A 25,143-nucleotide genomic window follows, 5' to 3' on the forward strand; every position below is an offset into this window, starting at 1 on the left:
ATAAAAGTATGTTAAATAAACCTCACATTACCAGTGAATCCTAATTACATGATGTGATTTTTAATTAATGCATATTTTTTGAACACATTGTATCTTAAAATGTTTTATTTAATTAAAATATCTATGTTATATTTTAATGTGCAACAAGTGAACATTGGGAACAAGCTCAACATGTGCTCAACAATAATTTACATAGCCAGTTATGAAAAATGGAGGATATTTATCAAATCGAAAACTAAAGGAGAAAAACAGACTGCCTATATGTGCTTTTTTGGATATTCAGGGTGGCAACCAATATAGCCAGAAAATACATACATGTGACAATATTTCAGGTGGGGATCATCAACATTTGCTTCTTAGACACCCTAAAGACTGTAAAAATACAAAAGTTAGAAAACATATATCAGAAGGGTCCATAGGACAGGAGATCAAGTGATCCAATGTCACCATTTTTTTTTTTAAATTTTTTAGTGTTTATTTGAGTTTTTATGCACTATACATCATCTAATCAAGACAATCCTCATATCTATCAATTCCTCATGCAAAGACGAAGAGAAAATGGGGTAGATTGTGTCTGTAGGATGTATTGTTCAGATTCTATGTAGGTTTAAAGTTTTCATTTTCCGCAGCCAAAAATCAAGCACGGACACAAAAGATGATACAAAAAATCACATATGGGACACAAATTTGCGCGGGGAACATCAAAATTCATTTTCTAGACACCTTAAGGATTACAAAAAACTAGGTTAAAAAAATATATCTTTCGGGTGCAGGTGAACCCCCCCCCCCCTTCCTACCAGACTAAATGTTTGTTTTATTTTTATTGGAATAACATGCACAGACGAATCATGCACTAACTCAACAGCACAACCTAGAACAGTTTTACTCTGTGTTTGTAATGTCTGCACAAAGGAGACGGGCAGCCGCTCGAAGATCGCTTTTGGAGAAAACTGTTGATTTTATACTCAAAAAAAATGTATTACACCTTAAAAATTAATATTACCTCAGAATGAATTGCATTGTTAGCCCACCCCAAAACTTAAACAAAATAATAATATTAAATGCTGACCAATACTTAATTGTATAATTTTTTTTACATACTAAAAATATAATTTAATAAAACAAGCAAATGTAATTTGTTTTGTCATATAACAGTTATGCATGAATACATTTATATGGACAAATGCAGTGAAACATCTCAATTGTCAGTCAATCGATGAATTAATACATACATTAAATAAATAATTATATTTTATATACTGACAACAATAAGAAACATGACTAAATGAGTAAAACAACCAGCACAATAAATAAATGCATATACAAGTCAACAACACATGAAACAAAGCTTTATTCAAGCTACAAGCATGTATTTACAGCCGCTGAACACCACATCCTACTGCCGACTCAACACAGAGGTACCCATTCTGTGGCTTTATTCTGATGAATTCACCAGAGGGGACTGTGCCTTCGTCCCAGAGCTTGTTGCTGTGCTGCGCTTCACAATCTGAAGCAATAAGGGCAGGTGGAGCGATGGAGGGTCTCATCCATGGCACCACTTCCAGGATTCAGCTCTGGGCTCCTCATCCTCAGTGCTCACACCAGTCTGCAGACATTTCAGATCCTACAAAAATGCACAAACATTATACAAAAGCAGTCTTTTTAACAGCACAATGTCATTTGATTTATGTATTAAAAACAACCTTACTTTATATTTGAGTAAAATCCCTAAAACCTTTTTTTCCCCAACAAGTGCTGCCATCATCTTTCCTTGCAGGTCCTGCTCCACCACAAAAGCTCTGCAGCAAATGCACAGAAATCAAGACTCAGAAAAGTGTTGTAAAGTCTCTACTTGAATTTACAATAATTCAAATAAACTACAACTTAAGATTTAATAGATTTTGTTAGCCATTTCTGTAGTATACTCACTCAAAGCCTTTGATGACAGCATTCAGCATCATGAGCCTCTCCACCGGATAAACACACGCGACGCGTGTTCTTCTGTCCCTGTAACATATAGTCAAGATTCACATTACAAGCTCAACACTGCATTTAGCCTACATGCTGAGGTTGATGTGTTAACTCTCTTTTAATCCAACTTAAATGTTCCTCAATATATAAACACTAATAAGGGACAAATTAAATATATATCATGTTTAGTTACTTTATAGATTTGTTTTTTTTGTCAAATGTAAACCGTGTTGACAAGTGACAACAGTGAATTATCCTACATAATAGCACACATAACGTTACACTCAGATGTATTTTTCATGTTGGGATGTGCTCACCTGCAATACTTATACATTATTTTCCTTCCTGATGTAAACAGACATTTTAAATAAGAATTTAAGATGTATGGTTATGTAAATCCACTTTAGAAACGTTACTTTACATGTACTTACTGGAGCTCCCCTGTTCTAGCTATCCAGAATCCAGAGTTTCAAGAAGATCAGAGAAACTCAAAATTTCGACGAGAAATTAACTTTCTCCAATCTTCTCAAAACTATGGATTCTGATAGAGGGCCATGAGACTTAGACCTGAGTGCAAAAATGGAGGCTGTAGACCCTTTCGGAGCTGAGATATTGAGATCCCACGTAGCATTAATGCCATTGTAAATATCTCAATATCTCAGCTCTGGAAGGGTCTAGAGCCTCCATTTTTGCACTCAGGTCTGAGTCACGTGGCCCTCTATCAGAATCCAGAGTTTCAAGAAGATCAGAGCAACTCAAAATTTCGACCCGGAAAAAACAACAACAGTGGTACCCCTTTCGTTTTTTTTTTTTTTTTTTGTGTGTGCGAAAAAACAAGTTTCTCCAATCTTCTTGAAACTCTGGATTCTGATAGAGGACCATGAGATTTAGACCTGAGTGCAAAAATGGAGGCTCTAGACCCTTCCAGAGCTGAGATATTGAGACATTTATAATGGCATAAATGCTACATGGAATCTCAATATCTCAGCTCTAAAAGGGTCTAGAGCGTCCACTTTTTGCACTCAGGTCTAAGTCTCATGGCCCTCTATCAGAATCCAGAGTTTCAAGAAGATTGGAGAAACTTATTTTTTCGCACAAAAAAAACAACAAAAAAAAAAAAAAAAAAAAAACGAAAGGGGTAGGCTACCACTGTTGTTTTTTTTTTTTCCGGGTCGAAATTTTGAGTTGCTCTGATCTTCTTGAAACTCTGGATTCTGATAGAGGGCCATGAGACTTAGACCTGAGTTAAAAAATGGAGGCTCTAGACCCTTCCAGAGCTGAGATATTGACATCCCACGTAGCATTTATACCATTATAAACATCTCAATATCCCAGCTCTGGAAGGGTCTTGAGCCACCATTTTTGCACTCAGGTCTAAGTCCCATGGCCCTCTATCAGAATCCAGAGTTTCAAGAAGATTGGAGAAACTTATTTTTTCGCACAAAAAAACAAAAACAAAAACGAAAGGGTCGTTTTTTTCGGGTCGAAATTTTGAGTTTCTCCAATCTGTTTGGAGTGAAGTGCTGCCATGCTTCTCTTCAAGAGTTTTATATATATATATATATATATATATATATATATATATAATTACTACAAGCAAAGCTTTACTGGCATTTGATTGGATGACAAACGTCCAATCTCATGGACTGCAGGCTTTAAACTAGGTGAAATGCTCCAGAAGTTAAAAAAAAGGGTCTGACATGTGATGTCCATTGTAATGGACACAGGGTCTGAATGGGTTAAAGAATGGGTGGGTGGCCATAATGGTCAGTGATAAAGGGTCCTTTTTCCTCCCAAGTATTCATATTAATTAATGCCGGAACAGACCAAATGATGTTAAATTACCTCACTAAGCCAATATACTTTGGAGCTAAATGGAACTTCTATTACACAGTTTCACCCCCAAAAATGAATAGGACAAAAAATCAGACCAATATTTCTATTAAAAAAAAAAAATCTTAATTTAATCAGTGTCGGCTTAGCGGGGCATTTTTTTTGCCAAAACTTTACTATGTTGTTTAATCTACTGCCTGATGTCATAAAAGCTCAAACATGCTCTGAAACAAACAAAGGAAAACCTCAACAATGTTTTGACTGGAATATAGGCTATCTCTGGCACAAATTTAGCAGTTTAGCAATTGAATACATCTAAATGGAAAAGTATAACAATGTCATTTCAAAGCAAAAACTTTATTCAAACATTTGTTATTAAGAAAGTTTTTCATCATTTAAGAAAGTTACACTGCCGTGCACAAGAAGAACAAGTGACAGAACTGAATTTTTTTATAGCGCTACAAACATTTCCATCAGGAAACATACGGCAAGCTTTTCTCTTTGTCACTGCGAAACAGAAACTGCTCAGCTTTTTTGTAAGAAAAAAAGCACTCGTAACATGAAACTTTAAAACAGAAGAAAAGGGAGACAGATGACACACCAGTCTCAAAGTATTTTTTTCACTAAATAAAGCAACTTTGTCCATGAACTATCAGAAAATGTGCTGTTAGTTTCACACATGTGATGCTAATGCCTGAAGGGGTTTTTAACATTTGAACGTTTTTTTTTTTTTTTTTATAACATTGCAGCAATAAAATTTGTAATTAGGTAATTTATAAATGAAAAAACGTAATACATTTTTTATAATATTATTGAGTTATTTTTTACACATACCAATTATTACAAAACATTGTCACTCTCTGAGACGAATAAACAGAGCTTGAACTGAACTGAAAATAATAATAATAATAATAATAATAATAATATACTCAGAGAAATGTATTAAATCACTGTATTATTGTAGGTAACATGTGTCTAATAAAATCTAAAACATGTGGTAGCTGAAAGTTTGAAGGGTTACAGTGTAGTCAGTGTAGTAAGTCACTTTGTACAATGAGCTACAATCCTCTGACATTTCTAGCCTTTTCCATTATGATTGAATAGATCAAAGTCATAAGTGCTGACCTGTCTGGCTCCATCGAGCCCATGTAACTGCACAGGTCCCCTTTCTGCAAGCTGCTCTCTCACGTTTATGAGGGAACAAAACAATAATCCAGATGTCCATTAGCCGCACTGTTACACAAAGCTGGTGTGTCAAATCCCAATCTTCAACCTGAAAAAGCTGGATGCACAAAATTAAATCATTTTAAGCCACAAATCTGACCTGTGATGCAGCCTGGAAAGTTTATTTGTCCAGAGGAGAATTTGTTCCCTCCTGAGTCTGTTTTCTTCACCTCTGTTACCTGATGAATTTTGGGTTCCCTTCCACTTTTTCATTTGGCTTGCTTAGTTGGGGTTTCAAGGACATTCATATTCAGTAATATTATCAATTTGACAAAACAGACATTATCGCAAGATAAGAAAACTTGAATTGAATTAAGCTGGAAGACGACTCTATTGTAGAGATGATTTATACCTCGAATTCATGATTCCTCGACACTGATTGAAACAAACTGAATCAACATTGAACTGACTTGAGCTGAGTAACGACACTATTGTCACCTGTACATCTGCAATGAACTGGCCTCATAATTGATTAACTTATAAAAAATTATTAACATAAATTAATAACTTATAGTTATTGAACTGAACTGAATCAACACTCAACTGACTTGAGCTTAAAAATGATTAATTTGTCTTGTTAGATCTGTTTTACAGCAGAATTTGAACTTGTCTCATGTCATGTTTGCATCATGGCATATTTTTTTTGTTTTTTACTACTGTGAAGCTGCTTTGAAAAAGTCTGTATGAAGCACTATATAATGGTGACGACACAGATTATTAAATTGTGTGCATTTTATCACCATGTGTTTCATGGGAATTGAACCCTTGACCTTAGCTTTGTGCTGTTACCTTTGAATATATAATGGTTTAAATATATATTATTACATATTACTTATTACAATAAATAGTAAGTTTGGTTTACACCATTGTAGCCAGCATATGCTATAATATATATTAATTCAACAGCCTGTCGTCAATTATTCCTTACACAGTCACCTAAAGAATTATTAGGAACACCATACTAATACTGTGTTTGACCCACTTCCGCCTTCAGAACTGCCTTAATTCTATGTGGCATTGATTCAACAAGGTGCTGAAAGCATTCTTTAGAAATGTTGGCCCATATTGATAGGATAGCATCTTACAGTTGATGTACATTTGTGGGATGCACATCCAGGGCATGAAGAAAACACCACCACCACCAGCCTGCACAGTGGTAACAAGGCATGATGGATCCGTGTTCTCATTCTGTTAACGTCAAATTCTGACTCTACCATCTGAATGTATCAACAGAAATCGAGACTCATCAGACCAGGCAACATTTTTCCAGTCTTCAACTGTCCAATTTTGGTGAGCTCTTGCAAATTGTAGCCTCCTTTTCCTATTTGTAGTGGAGATGAGTGGTACCCAGTGGGATCTTCTAATGTTGTAGCCCATCCTCCTCAAGGTTGTGCGTGTTGTGGCTTCATAAATGCTTTGCTGCATACCTTGGTTGTAACGAGTGGTTATTTCAGTCAAAGTTGCTCTTCTATCAGCTTGAATCAGTCGGCCCATTCTCCTCTGACCTCTAGCATCAACAAGGCATTTCCGCCCACAGGACTGCCGCATACTGGATGTTTTTCCCTTTTCAAACCATTCTTTGTAAACCCTAGAAATGGTTGTGTGTGAAAATCCCAGTAACTGAGCAGATTGTGAAACACTCAGACCAGCCCATTTTGGCACCAACAACCATGCCCTGCTCAAAATTGCTTAAATCACCTTTCTTTCCCATTCTGACATTCAGTTTGGAGTTCAGGAGATTGTCTTGACCAGGACCACACCCCTAAAAGCATTGAAGCAACTGCCATGTGATTGGTTCCTTCATTAGTAGAGCATGGCCATCAGAGCAGAGGTGTTGTGAGATTAAAATGAGATGAGTGCATGATCAAAGAGTCCGCCACTCTCATGACCACTGCGTTTCCGCTTGCCTGGATCTCTTAATTGCTTGAAGTCTCGAGACATGCTGCTTTGGTTTAGCCACGTCTCCGCACATTAGAGCCGCACAACTGAATCCAAACATGCCGTCTGCTCGTTCCATCTCCCGTCTGGTCTTGGAACGAAAGTGACTCACCTTGATGAGATTCAGCCAAGTAAAGTCCCCATCCAAACATGCTCACTGATTATCATCAAGCTCCATTATGTTTTGTTGGACTTTGCTATTGATTTGCTGGAAGTGGGGGTTCCATGCCTAGCTTCTTATTCAGCAGGCTATCACAGTCAGAGCTGGAGCGAGATGGCTGGTAATGCCTCTGTGACCATGTTGCACACATCCCTGCCAGCCATCTGGTGCTTACTGCAATCATGTATCCTTAAAGTCACTGCAATGCACTGAGAAATCTCTACAGCTTCTCAAAAACAGTCACTTATAAACAAATACATTTTTTGTTATTTGTCTTTATGTGTTATTTCCAACATTGCTTGTATGCATAATTTGTTATGATTTTATTTGCTATTACATTTATGTCTTTTTTTTTAAATAATATTATTTAAAGCTGCATTCCGTAACTTTTTTTGGGTTAAAAATAATTGAAAATATTTTTTTAGTAAGTACATAACCAGCCAGTGTTCAAAACTATTTGCTTGCCTTAGCTCGATTCAAAGCGGTAAGCTTGTAATAATGTTTTTAATTCAGTGGTACTGGTGGATTTCCGGTGGAGATTCGAGCATGTCTTTGCATCATTGCGTCACATCTCTACACATAAAGAAGGAGTCTCGGCTAGTAGGCTATATTGCGTGTGAGGATGCTGGAGGTGGAGATTTATAACCTTTTCTCACAGCACTATATAATATAAATATTATTATATATTATACATAATATAATATATAATATAATTAAACTTATCAATTTGATGGTGGATCCAGAATGGTTCAAATGACAATCACCAGTGACAACTGGAGATTTACCCGTTGTAAAATGCAAAAGACTTTGGACTGAGAGTTTGTAAAAAGAGAGTGCAGTCTGCAACAGGGCCCATGTGAAAACAAGGACAAATATCAGAAGGGCATTAAATGTAGTCATGCAATGCTGATGTTGTTAACATTAACAATTTGAGAAAAAAAGTGTAATTTGCACGATTTCTTTCTTTAGATTTAATCAGCTTGATTTACTGCAATGCTTTTTTTCCCTTAGTTGGTCAGAACAAAAGTAGAGGTTACTTACTTGTTCAGATGACATTTACTGCTGAAAATTCTTATGTTGGTCATACTTCCAAAAAGAACAATCTGTGATTCTGAATGAAAGTATGCACACCGGCGCAGTGACTGGCATTCTCCTCAGAACATTGGATTTATCCTCGCTATACCGTGCCAAGGAACAACCCACATAAAGTTGATAATTCCGCGAATATCTAGATCTAAAGCAACTGAACAAAGTGCTTGTGAAATGCCAGTTCAGAATACTCACAACCAGGAAAATCCTCGTGCATAATTGCCAAGGAGACTGGTGTATATCAATCCATCTGAATGAGGTCTTCTGGTTATTTCCAAATACAAATAGCGTCATGTCACAGGTGATTCTTGAGATTCGCCTTCAAGGGCCGAGGCATATCAATACACAGTCCTACCGTTCGGCTTGTCCCAATCACCCCGTACATTTACAATGTGCATGGACACAGCTCTCACACCCCTGAAACATCAGGGCATGCGAGTTTTGAACTACTTGGACGATTGGCTGGTTCTAGTGTAACGGAGGCCAGCTAGTAGTTGCTGTGCGAGTAAACCTCACTCCCCTGATCTCAATAGGCGCTCTAGCGACAGACGCTAGAGGCTACAGTCTTTAGCCTCCTTGTAAGAGTGCCTGAGTCTCATGCCGGAGACCCGGGTTCGAAGCCCGCTTGGAGCGGGTCGAGTGGGACCCGGGTGTAGGGGTTAAATTGGTGCCGTGACCCGGATGAGAGTGAGGTTTAGGGGGGTGAGTGTAACAGAGGCCAGCTAGTAGTTGCTGTGCGAGTAAACCTCACTCCCCTGATCTCAATAGGCGCTCTAGCGACAGACGCTAGAGGCTGCAGTCTTTAGCCTCCTTGTCAGAGCGCCTGAGTCTCATGCCGGAGACTCGGGTTCGAGGCCCGCTCGGAGTGGGTCGAGTGGGACCCAGGTGTAGGGGTTAAATTGGTGCCGTGACCCGAATGAGAGTGAGGTTTAGGGGGGTGAGTGTAACGGAGGCCAGCTAGTAGTTGCTGTGCGAGTAAACCTCACTCCCCTGATCTCAATAGGCGCTCTAGCGACAGACGCTAGAGGCTGCAGTCTTTAGCCTCCTTGTCAGAGCGCCTGAGTCTCATGCCGGAGACCCAGGTTCGAGGCCCACTCAGAGCGGGTCGAGTGGGACCCGGGTGTAGGGGTTACAATAGCTCTATCACACTGAGAGCTCATAGAACAAAGGACCATATTACTCGAACATCTCAAGAATCTGGGTCTCAAAGTCAATTGGGCGAAAAGTTTGCCGTCTCTCAGTCAGAAAATTTATTTTCTGGGCACAAAACTGGATTTGCTGTCAATGATAGCGCGACTCTCAGCAGAGAGCAGACTGAACATTCAGCGCACCATGAAATCCTTCCGCTGCGGCACTATAGTCCCGCTCAGGTTTCAGAAAATGCAAGGTTCTCAGAAAATAAAATGCTCTCACTGAGAGCAGCACATGTGCCTGGTCACCTGAATCTGGGACCAGACAGACTGTCCAGAAACAATGTCCAGCAGGAGAATGGTCTCTGCCCCCGCAGACGGTCCTATTGCTGTGGGAGACATTCGTCAGAGCGCAGGTAGACCTGTTTGTGTCCAAATAAAACGCTCACTGTCCGAAGTTTTTCTCCAAGAGCAGGGATACACTGGCCCACGTTTGGCCCCACTGCCCACTCTATGCTTTCCCCCCCCGTCTCGCTCCTGCCTCAGGTATTGGAATGGATTAGGGAAAACGGATGTCCAGTGCTACTTGTGGCTCCCCTCTAGAAAAACCAAGCTTGGTTCCCTCTTCTGATGCAGCTGACAAGCACTGCCCCATGGCCAATACCAGTGAGGAAAGACCCCCTCTCTCAGGCCAAGGGCTCGATTTGGCATCCTCTCCCGGAACTGTGGTCCCTACATGCATGGGCCATCAACGGGTACCTGCTAACCTCCCGGAGGGAGTGTTTAACAAGATCACGCCGGCTAGAGCCCCGTCTACTAGACGACTCTATTCCTCAAAATGGTCTGTGTTTTTTGGCTCGTGCAAAGCTCGAGGCTTTTCACCCCCTGACTGAGGGGTTCCGGAAGTTCTCTCCTTCCTTAAAGAGCCACTGGATAAGGGCAGAACCCCATCCACGCTCAAAGGTTTACGTGGCGGCCATAGCAATGTTTTCTAAACCAGCGATTGGCCAGTCACTCAGGGAAAAACGAGCTGGTCATCAAAAACAACTTGGTTACTAACGTAACCTCGGTTCTCCTAGAAGAGGGAGCAAATACTGCATATCTTGTGTGCCTGCAACATGCTCTGGTTCGCTTCGGCAATGAAAAAACTGATTATATCAGCCCATTTAGCTGTATTTATAGGCCCAGGCCATGCCTGTTTCGGCGGGACGTGACCTACTAGGTGCAAAGCGCCCCCATTGGATCTAACGTCATGAGGGGCCTCTCTTGATAGGCTGAGCCGCAAGCCGTCTTGCCTTTGTCTGCATGCTGCCGTCATGCGTTTTACATTAATTCAAAATTTAGGATAATTTTTGGCTTCAATATCTCATGTAAAAAGGGTTTCCCCTAGCGTAAGATATTATGCGGTACTCGTTCCCTCTTCTAGAGAGAACCGAGGTTATGTTAGTAACCGAGAACGTTTTCACACTTTGCTAGGCGTTTGCGAGGACATTTTGTCTAAATCTCTCTGATATTCTGTTCCATCCTTAAATTTTCATTGGATTTTTTTCACCTATTTTATTATCAAATGTGAAAATAAAAGGTTATAATAATAATAATAATTCAAAAAAGCTACTTACATTACTTTTAATATTCAATCTTAAAAAACAATTTTAAACTTCTTTATCCATGTGGATGCTGCACACTGGTGATGGGTGAGGATAGACCCTCTTTATGATTGTACTGTAATAAGCACTCTGGGTGTACAAAGTAGCATAGCCTACATAGTAAAGCGGTCACTGTGATTTTGCCAAGTAAAGCATGGTCCTGGATCAACATTCCTGTCCCAAAATGTAGTCCCTACCCCTAAACCTAACCCTACCCATAACTAAAATCAATTTCCCTAAAATCAGAGGGTAATGAAAGGTGAAGAACACTGATGTTAAAGTACTTCATCCTGGTTCTAAGCCTAAACTTGACATAAACCTGTCCCTAAAATCTGATTGGTTGATTGGAAAGTTGATCACCATAAATGCCTCATTCACTCAACTTGTATTCATTTTATGCTAAACAGGCTAAATATAAGAATTGTAGTTTCTGCAAGGGGTGTGTAAACATAAAGGTGAAGCACAACTGTAACCGGTGAAACTGAACCACCCTATATTTTTGTTTTCTATTTATCATAAGACAAGGTTCATCTGTCGCAGAAGAAGTCCGCTGGGAAACGTTTGCCGGAAACATGAAAGGGCATACAGAGCATGTGAGGACTGAAAACTGCAACAGAAAACAAATCAATGGCTATAAAAGTGTCTCCTAGATTGACAGTGAGCACTGTTTACAACAGAGTGTGCGTCATGTGCTGAAGAACAGGAACCATGGCGGAACAGAGCGCATGGAGGATGGAGGGGGGAGGGGAACAAAGCTAAAATGGATTTTATGAAATTGCTTGTCACTGAATGAAAACACCTGTTTAAGACAATCTTCTCCCAGGATGCCTGTTGCTGCTGTTGTCGACACTGAAAAGTAACACTTGAATCGGAGGCTTTTTTATGTGCTGAAAATTTGACGTGACAAGCTTAAATGATCCTTTTTGGTATTCAGCTATGGTGGGATGAAGAAAGGGATCAATGTTCTTTCAATGCTCTGACAGCAGTGCTGTGAAACAAAAAAGAACTTAAGAAACTTCAATACTTCATTCTTTGAAAGTGGAAAGGGTGAAAAAATAAGGGGTGGGGGTATCTTTAAACTTGGTATTCGTGGTTTTCGTGTCTTTAATATTATTTAGAGATTATAATATTTACTTTAGTTTTTGTAATATATATCCAATATATTTATTATATTTTAAATATTATTATTGTCAAGGTTTTTAAAGCCTAAAATGAACTCATATAAGCCCATCGAAGTTAAACAAGACTTTTAAACTGTTCCATGAAAATTAAACTGTTAATCCAAATTTTTATTAAGAAAAATTAACACTGGCAAAATTCAGATTAGAACAATACTCTATAGGCTTGCAAACAAACCGCAGGTTTTTTGGCTGGTGTACCGCACAATATGCTAAACACATACTTGCTGTGTACGCCCACTCTCAATCCTGGTGTCATCAATGATCTCATGCTTTGAAGGGTGTGGAGCATTGTGAAGCGTCTGCAAAATCCAAAAATATGACCTCATACACATAGATGCCCATGATGTGGAAACAAAAAGTTGGCAGCATTCTCTAATGGCTACAATGCCTTTGTACATGGCTCATGCAATCATAATTTAGAGTCATAAATATTTGTTTTATAACTTATTTTCACACTTTCTCGTTACAGAAGCCAGGTCGACATCTCGATGACAGAGAGGAGAATAAGACACAATTCCATTTCAAAAACATCTTTTTAATAAGGTGCTAAAAATCTTTGACATGTATTTGCACACGGACAGGAACACGTACACCCCATCCTGTGCCACTTACCATTAACATTACAGTGACAGAACAGAGCACAAGCACCGACTGCAGCGTGGCACGCACATCACAGTGGAGAGGAGGACAGGACAAAGGTTACTGTTAATTAAGGCATGTTCACAGGTAAAAGAGAGAACCGTTCTGTACAGAGAAACACGGAAAGTGATTCGCAAGCATTTTCCCAGAGGAGAACCGAACTGTGTGTCCAACGTTCTCAGTTGCAAAGCTGTGGAAATGTGAGGGCTGAAAGAATTCAGCATGTCCATGAAATACTTTTCCTTTCCACTGATAACCGTCAAAACAGTTCCACTAAAGTCAATCCAGCCACCAAATTTCACCTTTCACAGGAAAGATGTACACAACCAATGCGATGAAGTAGTCTAGAATCAGATGGGCTCCATTTTTATGGTGATGCTGAAAAATCCAGGAGAGAACAGACCAGTGGGTTCACGGGTCACACGTCAGGGAGAGGGAATATTGCCCTCGTTGACGCATGAGGTTGTGCCACAAATCACGAAAAGGCTACCTAACATGGCTGTTATTGCTGGTGTTTTGCTGTTCTGGCAGTCAGTAATGCCATGTTAAAACGCTAACAATCCCTTATTGTCAATATTAGTGAATTAATCCCTAAAACGAGTTAATAAATTACATTTAAATGCTCTTAAAACGTAATCAATTGCAAACAATTCTGTAAAAAGGCTCAAAGGCTTGTGCAACAGACACCCATTGTGCGCATGCTACAGATAGAGATGAACACAAATGGCTACCTTAACATGAAAATAGCTCATAAACCATAACCTCAGACATCTTGAGGTAACATGACACAGAATCTGACCAATCGCTGTAAAACGATTAGTTAAACCCCACAGAGGAGGATAATCCTTTGCATAATATGGGCTGATAAGGAAAACGATACGACTTGAGGACCACATCACATGCCACTTATTGACAGACCTATCAAAGGTCAATTAAAGCTTGGATCCCACAGGCTATTTACAAGTGACACTACAGCTCTAAGAGGTCCCAGATCCACAGACGGCCATAGCTCCCACCAGGCGGCTAATTGAGCTTGTCTATAATTATCCTTTACACTCCCATTAGAAGTGGTGAGAGCACTAGAGGAGTCATCACCATGGGGCACTGCCAAATCCACGAGAAGATCCGCTTGGGCTTGCATCTCAACGCAATAAATGTCCTTTATGTTGTGACGGTATATAAACACATCCTTTCCATGGATCGTAAAAAAAAAGGATAAAAAAAAATATAAAAAAGGGGATGCATTCAGAAGGCAAAATGTCAAGGTCAGTATCTACATTTCTTTCCTTCTTAGTCAAGTCTAAGTTCCTACAGTTAGTTATGATGCTTACACAATGCACTGCCATCACTGCTGATCATATATTTCACAATTACAACATCTTTCAAAAGAAAAAGCACTGATCCATTAAAGTGAGCAACATGCTGTGTGTCCTTTCTGTGCTCTCAGCTGGAATACATTGTCCATAAAAAGACCTTCAGTCTTCTTCTGTGGGAAAAAAAAAAAAAAAAACTCACACTGTGTGCTCAGACAGAGACAAAGACGTCCAAATAGAGGCGGTCGTACGATTCCCTGAAGAAAAGGAGGAGCAGGAGACTGAAGATGCAGGATCCTGTCAAACACCAATTCAACCAGGACAGCTCTGAAAAACAAAACAGCAAGGTTGACCGAGGTTAGCGATGATAGTGTGAAGAGCGCTGGATACCACGTACATCAATACATGATAGAACAGACATGAGTTTATCATATGTGATGCGATCTGGGAAAACCCGTCGGATGTCGCGCTGGTACGTTTTCAGTAAAGTCTAACTATAGATTGAATGTCATTTTTTTTTTGGTCAAAATTGGGTTTTTATTAAAATTATTATTCTATAACATCTTGTTTATCATCTCTGAATATATCTTGGTAAAATTCAATAGTTTAGTTCAGAAAAAAAAGCGATTTATAATGACTATGTTTCTCTTTAAAAACATGCATGGCGGAGCGGAGGGGCAAAAAACAATATCTCCCGTTTAGCTTTCCTTCTCTTAACACTACAAAGACAGTTCACCTATCAAAATAAACCACATAACAGAATAATGTCCAGTCCTGGGTGAATTACAATGGCACGCAAGTTTTTATTTATTTATTTTTATCCAGCGTTATCGTGTGGTGTGATGCGGAGCACAAGAGAGCAACAGAGTCTGAAGCTGCTCGCTTAAAAGATCTTGCTCGCCTCTCAATCGTCCAATTTCAAAACTGTAAGCTTTCGAATGATCCCTAATCTATGATGATTACTAAAATATGTGATATGAAAAAAAGGCAATAAATAAAGAGTGCCAGTCGTTCCAGGACGTGACCGTTAATTAAACCGTTTTTTCTCAAAATTCCGTTTCTGAAAATAATTGCGATCAGATAACCACAACTTTTGTTACAGAAAAACGATACAATAAATAAAAACAGATTTGGAAAAAGCTTGAACCCAGCTTTAATAGGGTCTCAAAACCTGTAATATGTCAGATTTGGTATATGGTGGGTTTTCCCAGATCGCATTACATATTTCTGGAAATAGCGGGGGGGGGGTTTTTCGCTTTACTGATTGAAATAAATAAAATAAAAGCAACAATCTTTTTCCCCCATAGCACGGCATTCATTTATAGAAGCTTGTTTCTGCCATAGAATGAAAAATATAAAAGCTAATTGCAACTTTTTGTCTCACAATTCTGCCTTTTTTTCTCACAATTGCGAGTTTAATTCTTGCAATTCTGATATAAAGTCAGAATTGCGAGATATAAAGTCGCAATTGCGTGTTGTAAAGTCAGAAATGCGAGATATAGTCAGAATTGCGTGATATAAAGTCGCAAATGCGTGTTATAAAGTCAGAAATGCGAGATATAAAGTCAGAATTGTGAGATATAAAGTCGCAATTACGTGTTATAAAGTCAGACATGCGAGATATAAAGTCAGAGTTGCGTGATATAAAGTCAGAATTGCGAGATATAAAGTCGCAATTGCGTGTTATAAAGTCAGAAATGTGAGATTTAAACTATTCTGAGGGAATTGCCTGAAAAGTCGCAATTGCGAGTTTATATCTCACAATTCTGAGAAAAGATGTCAGAATTTCGACATATAAATTATGTGTTTTAGTCGCAATTGTTAGAAAAAAGTCAGAATTGTGAGATAAAAAGTCGCACTTGTGTCTTTTTTTCTCCGAATTGCGTCCTTATATCTCGCAATTCTGACTTTATATCTCGCAATTCTGACTTTATAACACGCAATTGTGAGATAAAAAGTCACAATTATTTTTTTCTTTTTATTCAGTGGCGGAAACAAGCTTCCGTATTCATTAAATACAACTATGCTAGGCATATGTTCTTCATGTTTGAAAAAGTATCAGGCAAGTTAACACATAATGTGTTTTTTTTTTTCAGTACCTAAAAAAAAGATATCTAGTGGCATCCAAGGATGACTGTGGTTAATGATGACAGCATTTTGAGCACCGAATACCATACTTCACCGGTAATATACAAAAATAACAGTTGTCGCCACGAACAGTTTTTTCACTCCAATCATTTTCCAAGCTGTGTGGATCCGGAACAGTTTAGTTCTACGCTGTACGGACAGATTACTAAACCAGGCTGTAATGCTATATCTAATTAAGCTCTCTTTTTTTTATTATCATAAACCCAAGGTCCACACCATAAAGTGCAACCGTTGTTGTAACCTACAACAAAGATTATCTGCATGAATATTCCATGTGAGTGAATTATCAAAACAGACCTCAAGACATTTATATGAAGGCACCTGTATGATGATTTCATCACAGGCCTGTGATCACCAACTCCTCTAGGGTCAAACACCATCTCCCTTGTCTTATTGACATTCAGAGCTAGGTGGTTATCCTCACACCAGTCTTTCTTTTTCAATAAACCTAAAATTGCAGTATCATCTGAGAATTTAATGACGCGGTTATAATAATACTGCCTTCTACACTCATCTGTATACAAATTGAAGAAAACCGGTGAACTAACGCAACCCTGAGGGGCTCCTGTACTCAACGTTCTGAATTCAGATGATGTACCATTAACACCAACCCGCTGCCTACGATTGGTCAAAAAAGAATAATACCATTTTATAATAAGTGGATGATCTTTAAAATCATTCAACCTTGCAATTAAGAGATGCGGCTGCAGCATATTGAAAGCTGAAGTAAAATCTACAAATAAAAGACGTGCATACGAGCTAGGATCCTCTAAGTGCTTATTTATCAAATGCGTAATAGCTATAACAGCATGTCAGCATCATCTGTACTTCTATTGCTCCTGTATGCAAATTGAAATGGGTCTGATAGACCACTAACCTCTGTTTTTTACAAAATTAATCATCATTTTCTCAAAACACTTTGTTACTATTGAAGTGAGTGCTACTGGACGATAATCATTATTCTCCCTACAGCTAACCTTTTTTTGGGGGGGGGACAGGGATAATAGTACAACTCTTCCAAATTGAGGGAACTGTATAGATTTCTTTTAGATAGGGTGCCAGGATTCTGCCAGCTCTCTACTGCAAGATTTCAGGATCCTCCCGGAAATATCGTCTGGCCCAGAAGCCTTGTTAGGACAGACATGTGAAAACAATCTCTTAACCATATGCTGGTCAATAATTGTTTTAGGAGAATCTAATAAAGACAAGGCATCCAGTGCAGTTTCCTGCTCCTGTGAGAAGTTTCTTACGTCAAAACTCATTTGTCTTTGCCCCCTCATCTCTCACATTGATAGATCTTTTGGCTGGAGCCATATTTGTCATATATTTCATAGAGTCCAATCATTTTCTGAAGTTCATAGTCAAACAATGGGTCTCAAATGTCTCCCTCTCCTGCCTCCTAGCTTTCCTTAGTTTATAATTCGATTCCTTCTGGCATCTTTCATAGCTACAAGCCCTCCTCTCCTAAAAGCCACTTTTTTCGGTACTATGCACTCTTTAATTTCCTTGGAGATAACACCAGGTGGCCAGGGCGATACTGCAAAATTTGGTATCGGTCTGATACCAAATACATATAGGGACAGTATTGCCGATACCGATACCGATACGATACTTTTTACTTAAAAAAAAATACTTTTGTGTAGGAGAGAGCAGTATGTCATTATTTCTGAGGTGAATGAATGATCAATTCTTTAGGCAATATTTTTTGGTAATGCTAATGCTTTTACAGTCCAGTTACCCATGTAAATACTATATACTTATTTTAGTAACTACAATTACTGGGTAATAACTAGTACTAACCCTGAACCTACCGCTAAACCTACCCCTGTTCCATGTACTTACCTTATATTAGCCAGTACTTTCTAAGTAAGTACACTGTAAGTACTGTACTGTAAAAGGAAGCATTACCTATTTTTTTTTTGAAATGTATTTAAGTGCACACGATAATTAGTTATTAGGCACTGTAGAATGAATGCTTTACAGCCTTTTTAAAAAAAGAAATAATAAAAAAAAGAATAACAAAAATCTCTCCCTTTTTTGACAAGGCTACTTGTAGCTTTGCTGCCTTTTATGTGTGATATGCTTATTTTTTTATTTCTGTGTTCTGTATAGCACTTTGGTCTGTCTGAGCGGCTGTTTAAATGTGCTATATAAATAAATGAACTTGAACTTGAACTTTTTTCTGGTTTTAAAATCAAATGAAATAAAGTTAAATAAAGTGCACACAATTATTACTGAAGAACAAACAAAGAACAAATATACCTGTGCAATTACATTCCCTTAATATCAGCCAGATTTCAGCCTTCGCTGCTCCTCTGCGCGTTGTGTCAGTGAGTCATGTGACGACACAACAACGAATCACAGCAGAGCAGCAGGAGGGGGAGGAGGAGCAAATGGATGTGAAAGCAGCGTTTGCTCAGGATTGTAGAGGTAGAAGACACGAGCAAATTATGGTGAACGAACGTAGATATATTTAGATTAAAATATCGATTCAATTACAGTTGTACAGATCTGATACCAATACCAGTGTTGGCATCGATAGTATCAATATTTAGATCAATCCCCCCACCCCTGTCTAACACATTATCTTTACAGACATTTATATAATCTGTCATAGTCTCTAAAGCCTCCTCCAAGTCCAAACTTTGAAAGTGGTTCCAGCCGGTACAGGAGAAGCATCCTTTTAAGGTTTCAATAGGTGGTTGCAGTGACGTGATTGTGTTGACGCGCGGAATGCAGATGGAGGGCAAGGAGTGAAGAGCGCAATGGACGAGATGGAGGAAAATCCGCACTGTACTACTTTAGACGCTATTACAAGAGAAATATATAAACAGAAAATCGAAACATATGTTGGACGTGATCCTTACGTTATGAAGAGGACCGATTTTCAACTGAATTGAGAGATTTGCCTGCCATCGAGGCTGTAGATATCAGCAACTAACTCGTCTTAAGGGGGTCGCACACCGGGCGCGCAGTGCAGCGCCGCGTCGCGTCGCGCCACGTCTAGAACAATTCACAGGTATCGCACACCGGATGCGCACGTTCTATTCGCACGAGCTCAGTTTTTAATCAACTCCTGGTAGAAGTCAAGAGCTGCAAGATGGGTGAGTTTAAACTGGATGTATTATATATTTTTTTATGTTAAGTGAATAAAATAGCTGATGTTTGAACGTTATTAACCAAGTAAAAGTGTCTATCACCTTGTTAAGTCTGTTATTTTGTTGTAACGTTATCCGTTGTCTAGGCAACTACTTCATTGATTACTCCCTACTCCTTCATACTACTCCCTACTTCATTGATGAGTTTTTCTTCATCCATTTAGCTCCGCTGCTACGCTACAGAAATTACCTGAAGTGTGTTGTGACCTGGTAAATCCAATAGGTGGCTCTACACGACCGTGAATGTAACCACGTGAGGCAAACGTTACATCGCCTATGCATTAATATTTTGCGCTGATGGGTTTAGACTGGTAACGTTACTTAATAATAATAATAACACAGTTAGTGTATGGTTAATATGATAGAGTAGCCTATTGAAAAATTGATTTATTTTAATGTTTGTTTTACATTTTTTTCCCCAATATGACTATTCAAGCTGTTAGGAATTAGGAAAATTAGGAATGTTAAATAGGCTTAAATATATATTGCAGCACAGGGTGAAGTCAGTATGTATTAAAGACGATTTGAGACAAATAAATGCAATTTTAATATAAAACTATGCAAATGGCGCTCTGTGGCGCGGCAGGGTTTTGAACACGGTCCTGAGCCGTAGCTGGGCGGCGCGGACAGACGCCGAATGTCGCCGCCGGTGTGTGTACACACATAGAGAATAATGTGTTCGAATTTTGAAGACATGGCGCTGCGCGACGCGGCGCTGTGCGCCCGGTGTGCGACCCCCTTTACAAACATACATTGACTTTACAAAGTTCGGAAACTGGTACGTTACACAAACAGCCACATAAGTGTATTTAAACACCTGAATAATGTAATTATAAGCCACATAAATAATGTATTAACTCACATTTGACAAAGTGATCACTGCACACATACACACGGGCATTTTCCCATTTGGCTCCTCCTGACCGCAGACGTAAGTTTGCAAGGCATTTTTCCTGGTGTTTTTCTGTCAATTTCTTGTATGTTCCCCCCTTATGAACAACAACTTTGGGCACACGTTAAAAACTCCTCGTGGTTTGATCGATTTGAGCAACCATAAACGACGATTTGAGCAACCATAAACTATATTCCTAAATATAGAAAATCACTTCCTGCCCTCCATCTGCATTTCGCGCCATGGCAACGCAGTGGCGTGAGGTCACGTGAAAACAAGCTATACCATCACTGTTCCACACATATACAGTATTAGTTTGTGGTTTACCGCTTTTAAGCAGGGACTTATACAAAGGAATTAAATGCATTATGATTAGAGGAGCCTAGTGGTGATTTAACTTTAGCTGTATAGGCATTCTTAACAGTGCCATAACATTTGTCCAAGATGTTTTTGCCTCTAGTATTACAGTCTACATATTGATGGAATCCAGGCAACACAGCTTCAAGTGTACAATGATTGAAATCCCATTAAATAAAACAAGGTGCTTCAGGGGTACATCTTAATTGTCTGTGTAGGTTTAGCTGCATTTACAACATTCCCACAAGGTGGAATATTAACAGTACATATAAAAATGTTCCCAAACTTACATGCAAGATAAAAAGGACAAAGTCCAATGCCGGAATAACAGACCAGCTCTCTCACCGAGAATTGCGAACACCACTTTTAGTTAACATAAACTCAAAAACCACCCCATTTGCTGTCGTTCTTATCGCATTCCAGATAAAAAAAACACCTTCCAGGGCAACGAGCGAGTCAGTAACCACGTCTCAGTGAACACAAGCAGCCATGAATGCCGGTACTCATGTCGAACTCTGGTATTGACTCTGAGCTCCTCAACTTTACTTCTCAAGGAGCGGGTGTTGTAAAGACGCAATTAGGTTAGTGGTGGTCTCTCTGCCCTTCTCCGTAGTCTTTCATTCCTTCTGACCAAACCATATACATGGTCATGCTCCAATAATCAAAGGCAAATAGACTAGAAGAACAAAATTTACTAATAATTGTTTGAAATCCATCACACTGTGAGAGATAGCAGACACACACAGGTTCCCACAGCGGCTCTGTTCCTTTCATTGGACAGTTAAAGTTACGAGAGGTTTTGCACATGGTTGAGTTTAAACCAGCAATTGGCTGACTTCACACGCGCCGCACATGAATACAAAGATACCTTTTAAAGGACAACACTGAAAAGCGCATGCGAGAGCTGTGCAAACACATTCAGAGTACATATAGTGCTTTGAGCGATTCAATAGATGAAAGCCTCACACCAGCTGCTGTGGCTCTGATAGAGCGCTGGGTTGAATATAACATAAACCAGGTCAAACACACAGACCCTCGAGGACAAAGGAAAGAGCGCAACTTAATTTAATAGAGAAGTGGATTTCAATTTCAAGGCGTCCCGTATCCAGATAACAGGTTGATCAATTGCCCCTGAAGTGAGAGCTGCAATCGATGGCAGAAGGTGAAATGCATGCTGGGTCAGCTGCTGAGCCCATTTGGGATAGATGATATGATTTAGCCATGCAGCACAGTCAACACAACCAGGTACGGCGGACGATAGAGCCACGACGACTCGAAGAGATGGGAAGCGGGGATTCTTTCCAAAAGTCCCCGTCATTAATCAGGCCTTACTAGCCCTTCAGCTGCGCTTGGTATAGCGGCGGGTTAATGGAGTTGTGTTTATCTGGCTATTATGTCTGTGCTGCACGCTCGCCCCAGCCTCATCAATTTAAAAGAGAGAGGTAGCATCACCAGGCAGGATGTCTGCAGCGCATGTTAATGAAGAGAGCGGCTCGGCTCGCCTCAGGTAATCCAATCAGACGCCCCCCAAAAATCCGCGAGTCGTCAACAGTCACCCTTCCAGCGCTAATGGAGGGCAGAACTTTGGACAGAGCGGCCCAACCTTGGAGAATACAAAACTAGTTGGTTTAAAGGATTCGGTTTCTCCCTCCTTCTCTCACAATAATAGGAGCACAGCAATTATATCCTGTCTGTCAGTTTACACAGCAGTCAAACTGTTATGTCGCATTTCCCTCCTCTTAATACCTGACAGCAGAATGCAGAGATGTTGTTATTAAGGGTGCAATTTAGCCTGTCTCTTTCCTGCCATCGTCTCATGGGCCGTAATGTGCTGAAAAGGCCACGGTGGAATGACAGCGTAAACAGGCCACTCACCGTGACACTCAAAATCTCTCACACAAGGAGCGCTGGGACAAAGGCGAGGACAAGGAGGGAGTGATGAGGAAACATCCTACAGCCGCTGTCTCGCGTCGTGACCGGGCGGCCCAATGTCGTCTCTCTCACCCACGGGGCTCCTCACTTCCTGTCAAGCGAGCTGGGGTGTCTGAGATGGTCCTCTTATTGCTGTAATTATTCTTAATCGCTCCCCATTCAGCTGGAAGACTGATGGCATATTTCAGATCAGTTTAATGTCTTGCTCTGGCCCCAGGCAGAATCAAGAGAGGATGACTGACAGTTTGTAGCCTTTGTTTTCTCTTTACAAGATTAAACCAGAATTACTCTTTGCAGTACTGAGTTTGATTTGTTATATACATGTGATTCTAAATATAGATGTTAAAAAAGAGGAAAAATTCAATTAAAAATAAGACAAATTAAATGAAAAAAAAAACGAATTAAAATAAATTATAATTAATATTATAGTTTATTTTCGCCTTTCGCCTTCAGAACTGCCTTAACTCTACGTGGCATTGATTCAACAAGGTGCTGAAAGCATTCTTTAGAAATGTCGGCCTATATTGATAGGATAGCATCTTGCAGTTGATGGAGATTTGTGGGATGCACATCCAGGGCACGAAGCTCCCGTTCCACCACATCCCAAAGATGCTCTATTGGGTTGAGATCTGGTGACTGTGGGGGCCATTTTAGTACAGTGAACTCATTGTCCTGTTCAAGAAACCAATTTGAAATGATTGGAGCTTTGTGACATGGTGCTTTATCCTGCTGGAAGTAGCCATCAGAGGATGGGTACATGGTGGCCATAAAGGGATGGACATGGTCAGAAACAATGCTCAGGTAGGCCGTGGCATTTAAACAATGCCCAATTGGCACTAAGGGGCCTAAAGTGTGCCAAGAAAACATCCCACACATCATTACACCACCACCACCAGCCTGCACAGTGGTAACAAGACATGATGGATCCATGTTCTCATTAAGTTTATGCCAAATTCTGACTCTACCATCTGCTTGTCTCAACAGAAATCGAGACTCATCAGACCAGGCAACATTTTTCCAGTCTTCAACTGTCAAATTTTGGTGAGCTCTTGCAAATTGTAGCCCCTTTTTCCTGTTTGTAGTGGGGATGAGTGGTACCCGGTGGGGTCTTCTGCTGTTGTAGCCCATCCTCCTCAAGGTTGTGCGTGTTGTGGCTTCACAAATGCTTTGCTGCATACCTCGGTTGTAACGAGTGGTTATTTCAGTCAAAGTCGCTCTTCTATCAGCTTGAATCAGTCGGGCCATTCTCCTCTGACCTCTAGTATCAACAAGGCATTTTCGCCCACAGGACTGCCGCATACTGGATGTTTTTCCCTTTTCACACCATTCTTTCTAAACCCTAGAAATGGTTGTGTGTGAAAATCCCAGTAACTGAGCAGATTGTGAAATACTTAGACCGGCCCGTCTGGCACCAACAACCATGTCATGCTCAAAATTGCTTAAATCACCTTTCTTTCCCATTCTGACATTTAGTTTGGAGTTCAGGAGATTGTCTTGACCAGGACCACAGCCCTAAATGCATTGAAGCAACTGTCATGTTATTGGTTGATTAGATAATTGCATTCATTAGAAATTGAACAGGTGTTTCTAATAATCCTTTAGGTGTGTAGAAATTACAATTACAATTAAATTACTGTTTTTAAAATTTTACTTTAAGTGACAAAGTCTAAATCTAAAATGAGGAAACTAGCATGCACAATTAATATATATGCATAAGCATAATACAATATTGATCAACCAGATGGTATAGTGCAGTATATGTGCATTACAACATAAATATTACATCTCTAGGAAATATACTCGAATGAATTACACACCTTAGCTTCAACTCAGGTTTAAGCATGGTGTGAAAAGCCAGGAAACTTGATTTTGCTGAAGGTTTACCTTCACAAGCAATTGAACGTGCTAAATCGAATGCTGCAAAAAGAGTTTAGAGCAGACATACCCCACCAGGAAGTACTCTGGGTCTCTATAAAAGGTTACTGGACCCTTAATTTTATTATTGCCATTTGACAGACGGGCCACCCTCAAACAGTAGGTGACATGTCCTTTACAAAGCCACAATAAAAAAGGCTGACTGTTCAATCTTTACCAGCTATTCACAGCTTTCAGATTTAAGGGTGAATGAAGCAACCTTGCCAATTTAAATGGCCAGCTGGGAAGGACAGCAACGCTCACTCAATGAAGCACATCCCTTTCATTTAGTTTTAAATTAAATAAAAAGAAAGTGTAAGAAATTTGAGAATGTATCATCTGTTACAGGCAGGTGCTATTCTTAAAAGCACATCAATACAACCTTGGGTGGCTGAAAAAAAAAAGAGGATCTGGAATAATAAAAGAACATCGAGGCAGGCTCAATATAAGAGCCCATTTTCAATGCACATTGGTAAACAATCTACACAATAATTCAAATTTATATTACCAATGAATCCAAAGGAAAAAGGGTCATTACAAAAAGGTAAACAAAAGAACTGTCAGGAGTCAAACTTCTTCTGAAGGTCGTGACAGACCAAGCCGTCTACAAAGAACTAT

General features: G+C 39.6%; 1 protein-coding gene and 1 long non-coding RNA gene across 2 annotated transcripts in view; both read right to left on the reverse strand.

Annotated features, from left to right (window-relative positions):
- Positions 1-247: 247 nt before the first annotated feature.
- On the reverse strand, positions 248-11,014 carry LOC120489005 (uncharacterized). Its single transcript, XR_005624681.2, has 4 exons — positions 4,930-11,014; positions 1,930-2,007; positions 1,709-1,799; positions 248-1,624 (listed from the first exon to the last, which is right to left on the reverse strand). It is a non-coding gene; the product is annotated as an uncharacterized LOC120489005 (long non-coding RNA).
- Positions 11,015-12,686: 1,672 nt separating this feature from the next.
- Positions 12,687-25,143, reverse strand: part of slc49a4 (solute carrier family 49 member 4) — a 62,252-nt gene continuing 49,795 nt past the window's right edge. The window contains exon 9 of the mRNA XM_039685630.2: positions 12,687-14,451. Coding sequence (XP_039541564.1) covers positions 14,336-14,451 — 116 coding nt within the window. The 3' untranslated portion in view covers positions 12,687-14,335. The remainder of the gene's footprint in view (positions 14,452-25,143) is intronic.

The sequence above is a fragment of the Pimephales promelas genome, chromosome 7 (assembly GCF_988280905.1).
Source record: "Pimephales promelas chromosome 7, fPimPro1.hap1.1, whole genome shotgun sequence".
NCBI lineage: Eukaryota > Metazoa > Chordata > Actinopteri > Cypriniformes > Leuciscidae > Pimephales > Pimephales promelas.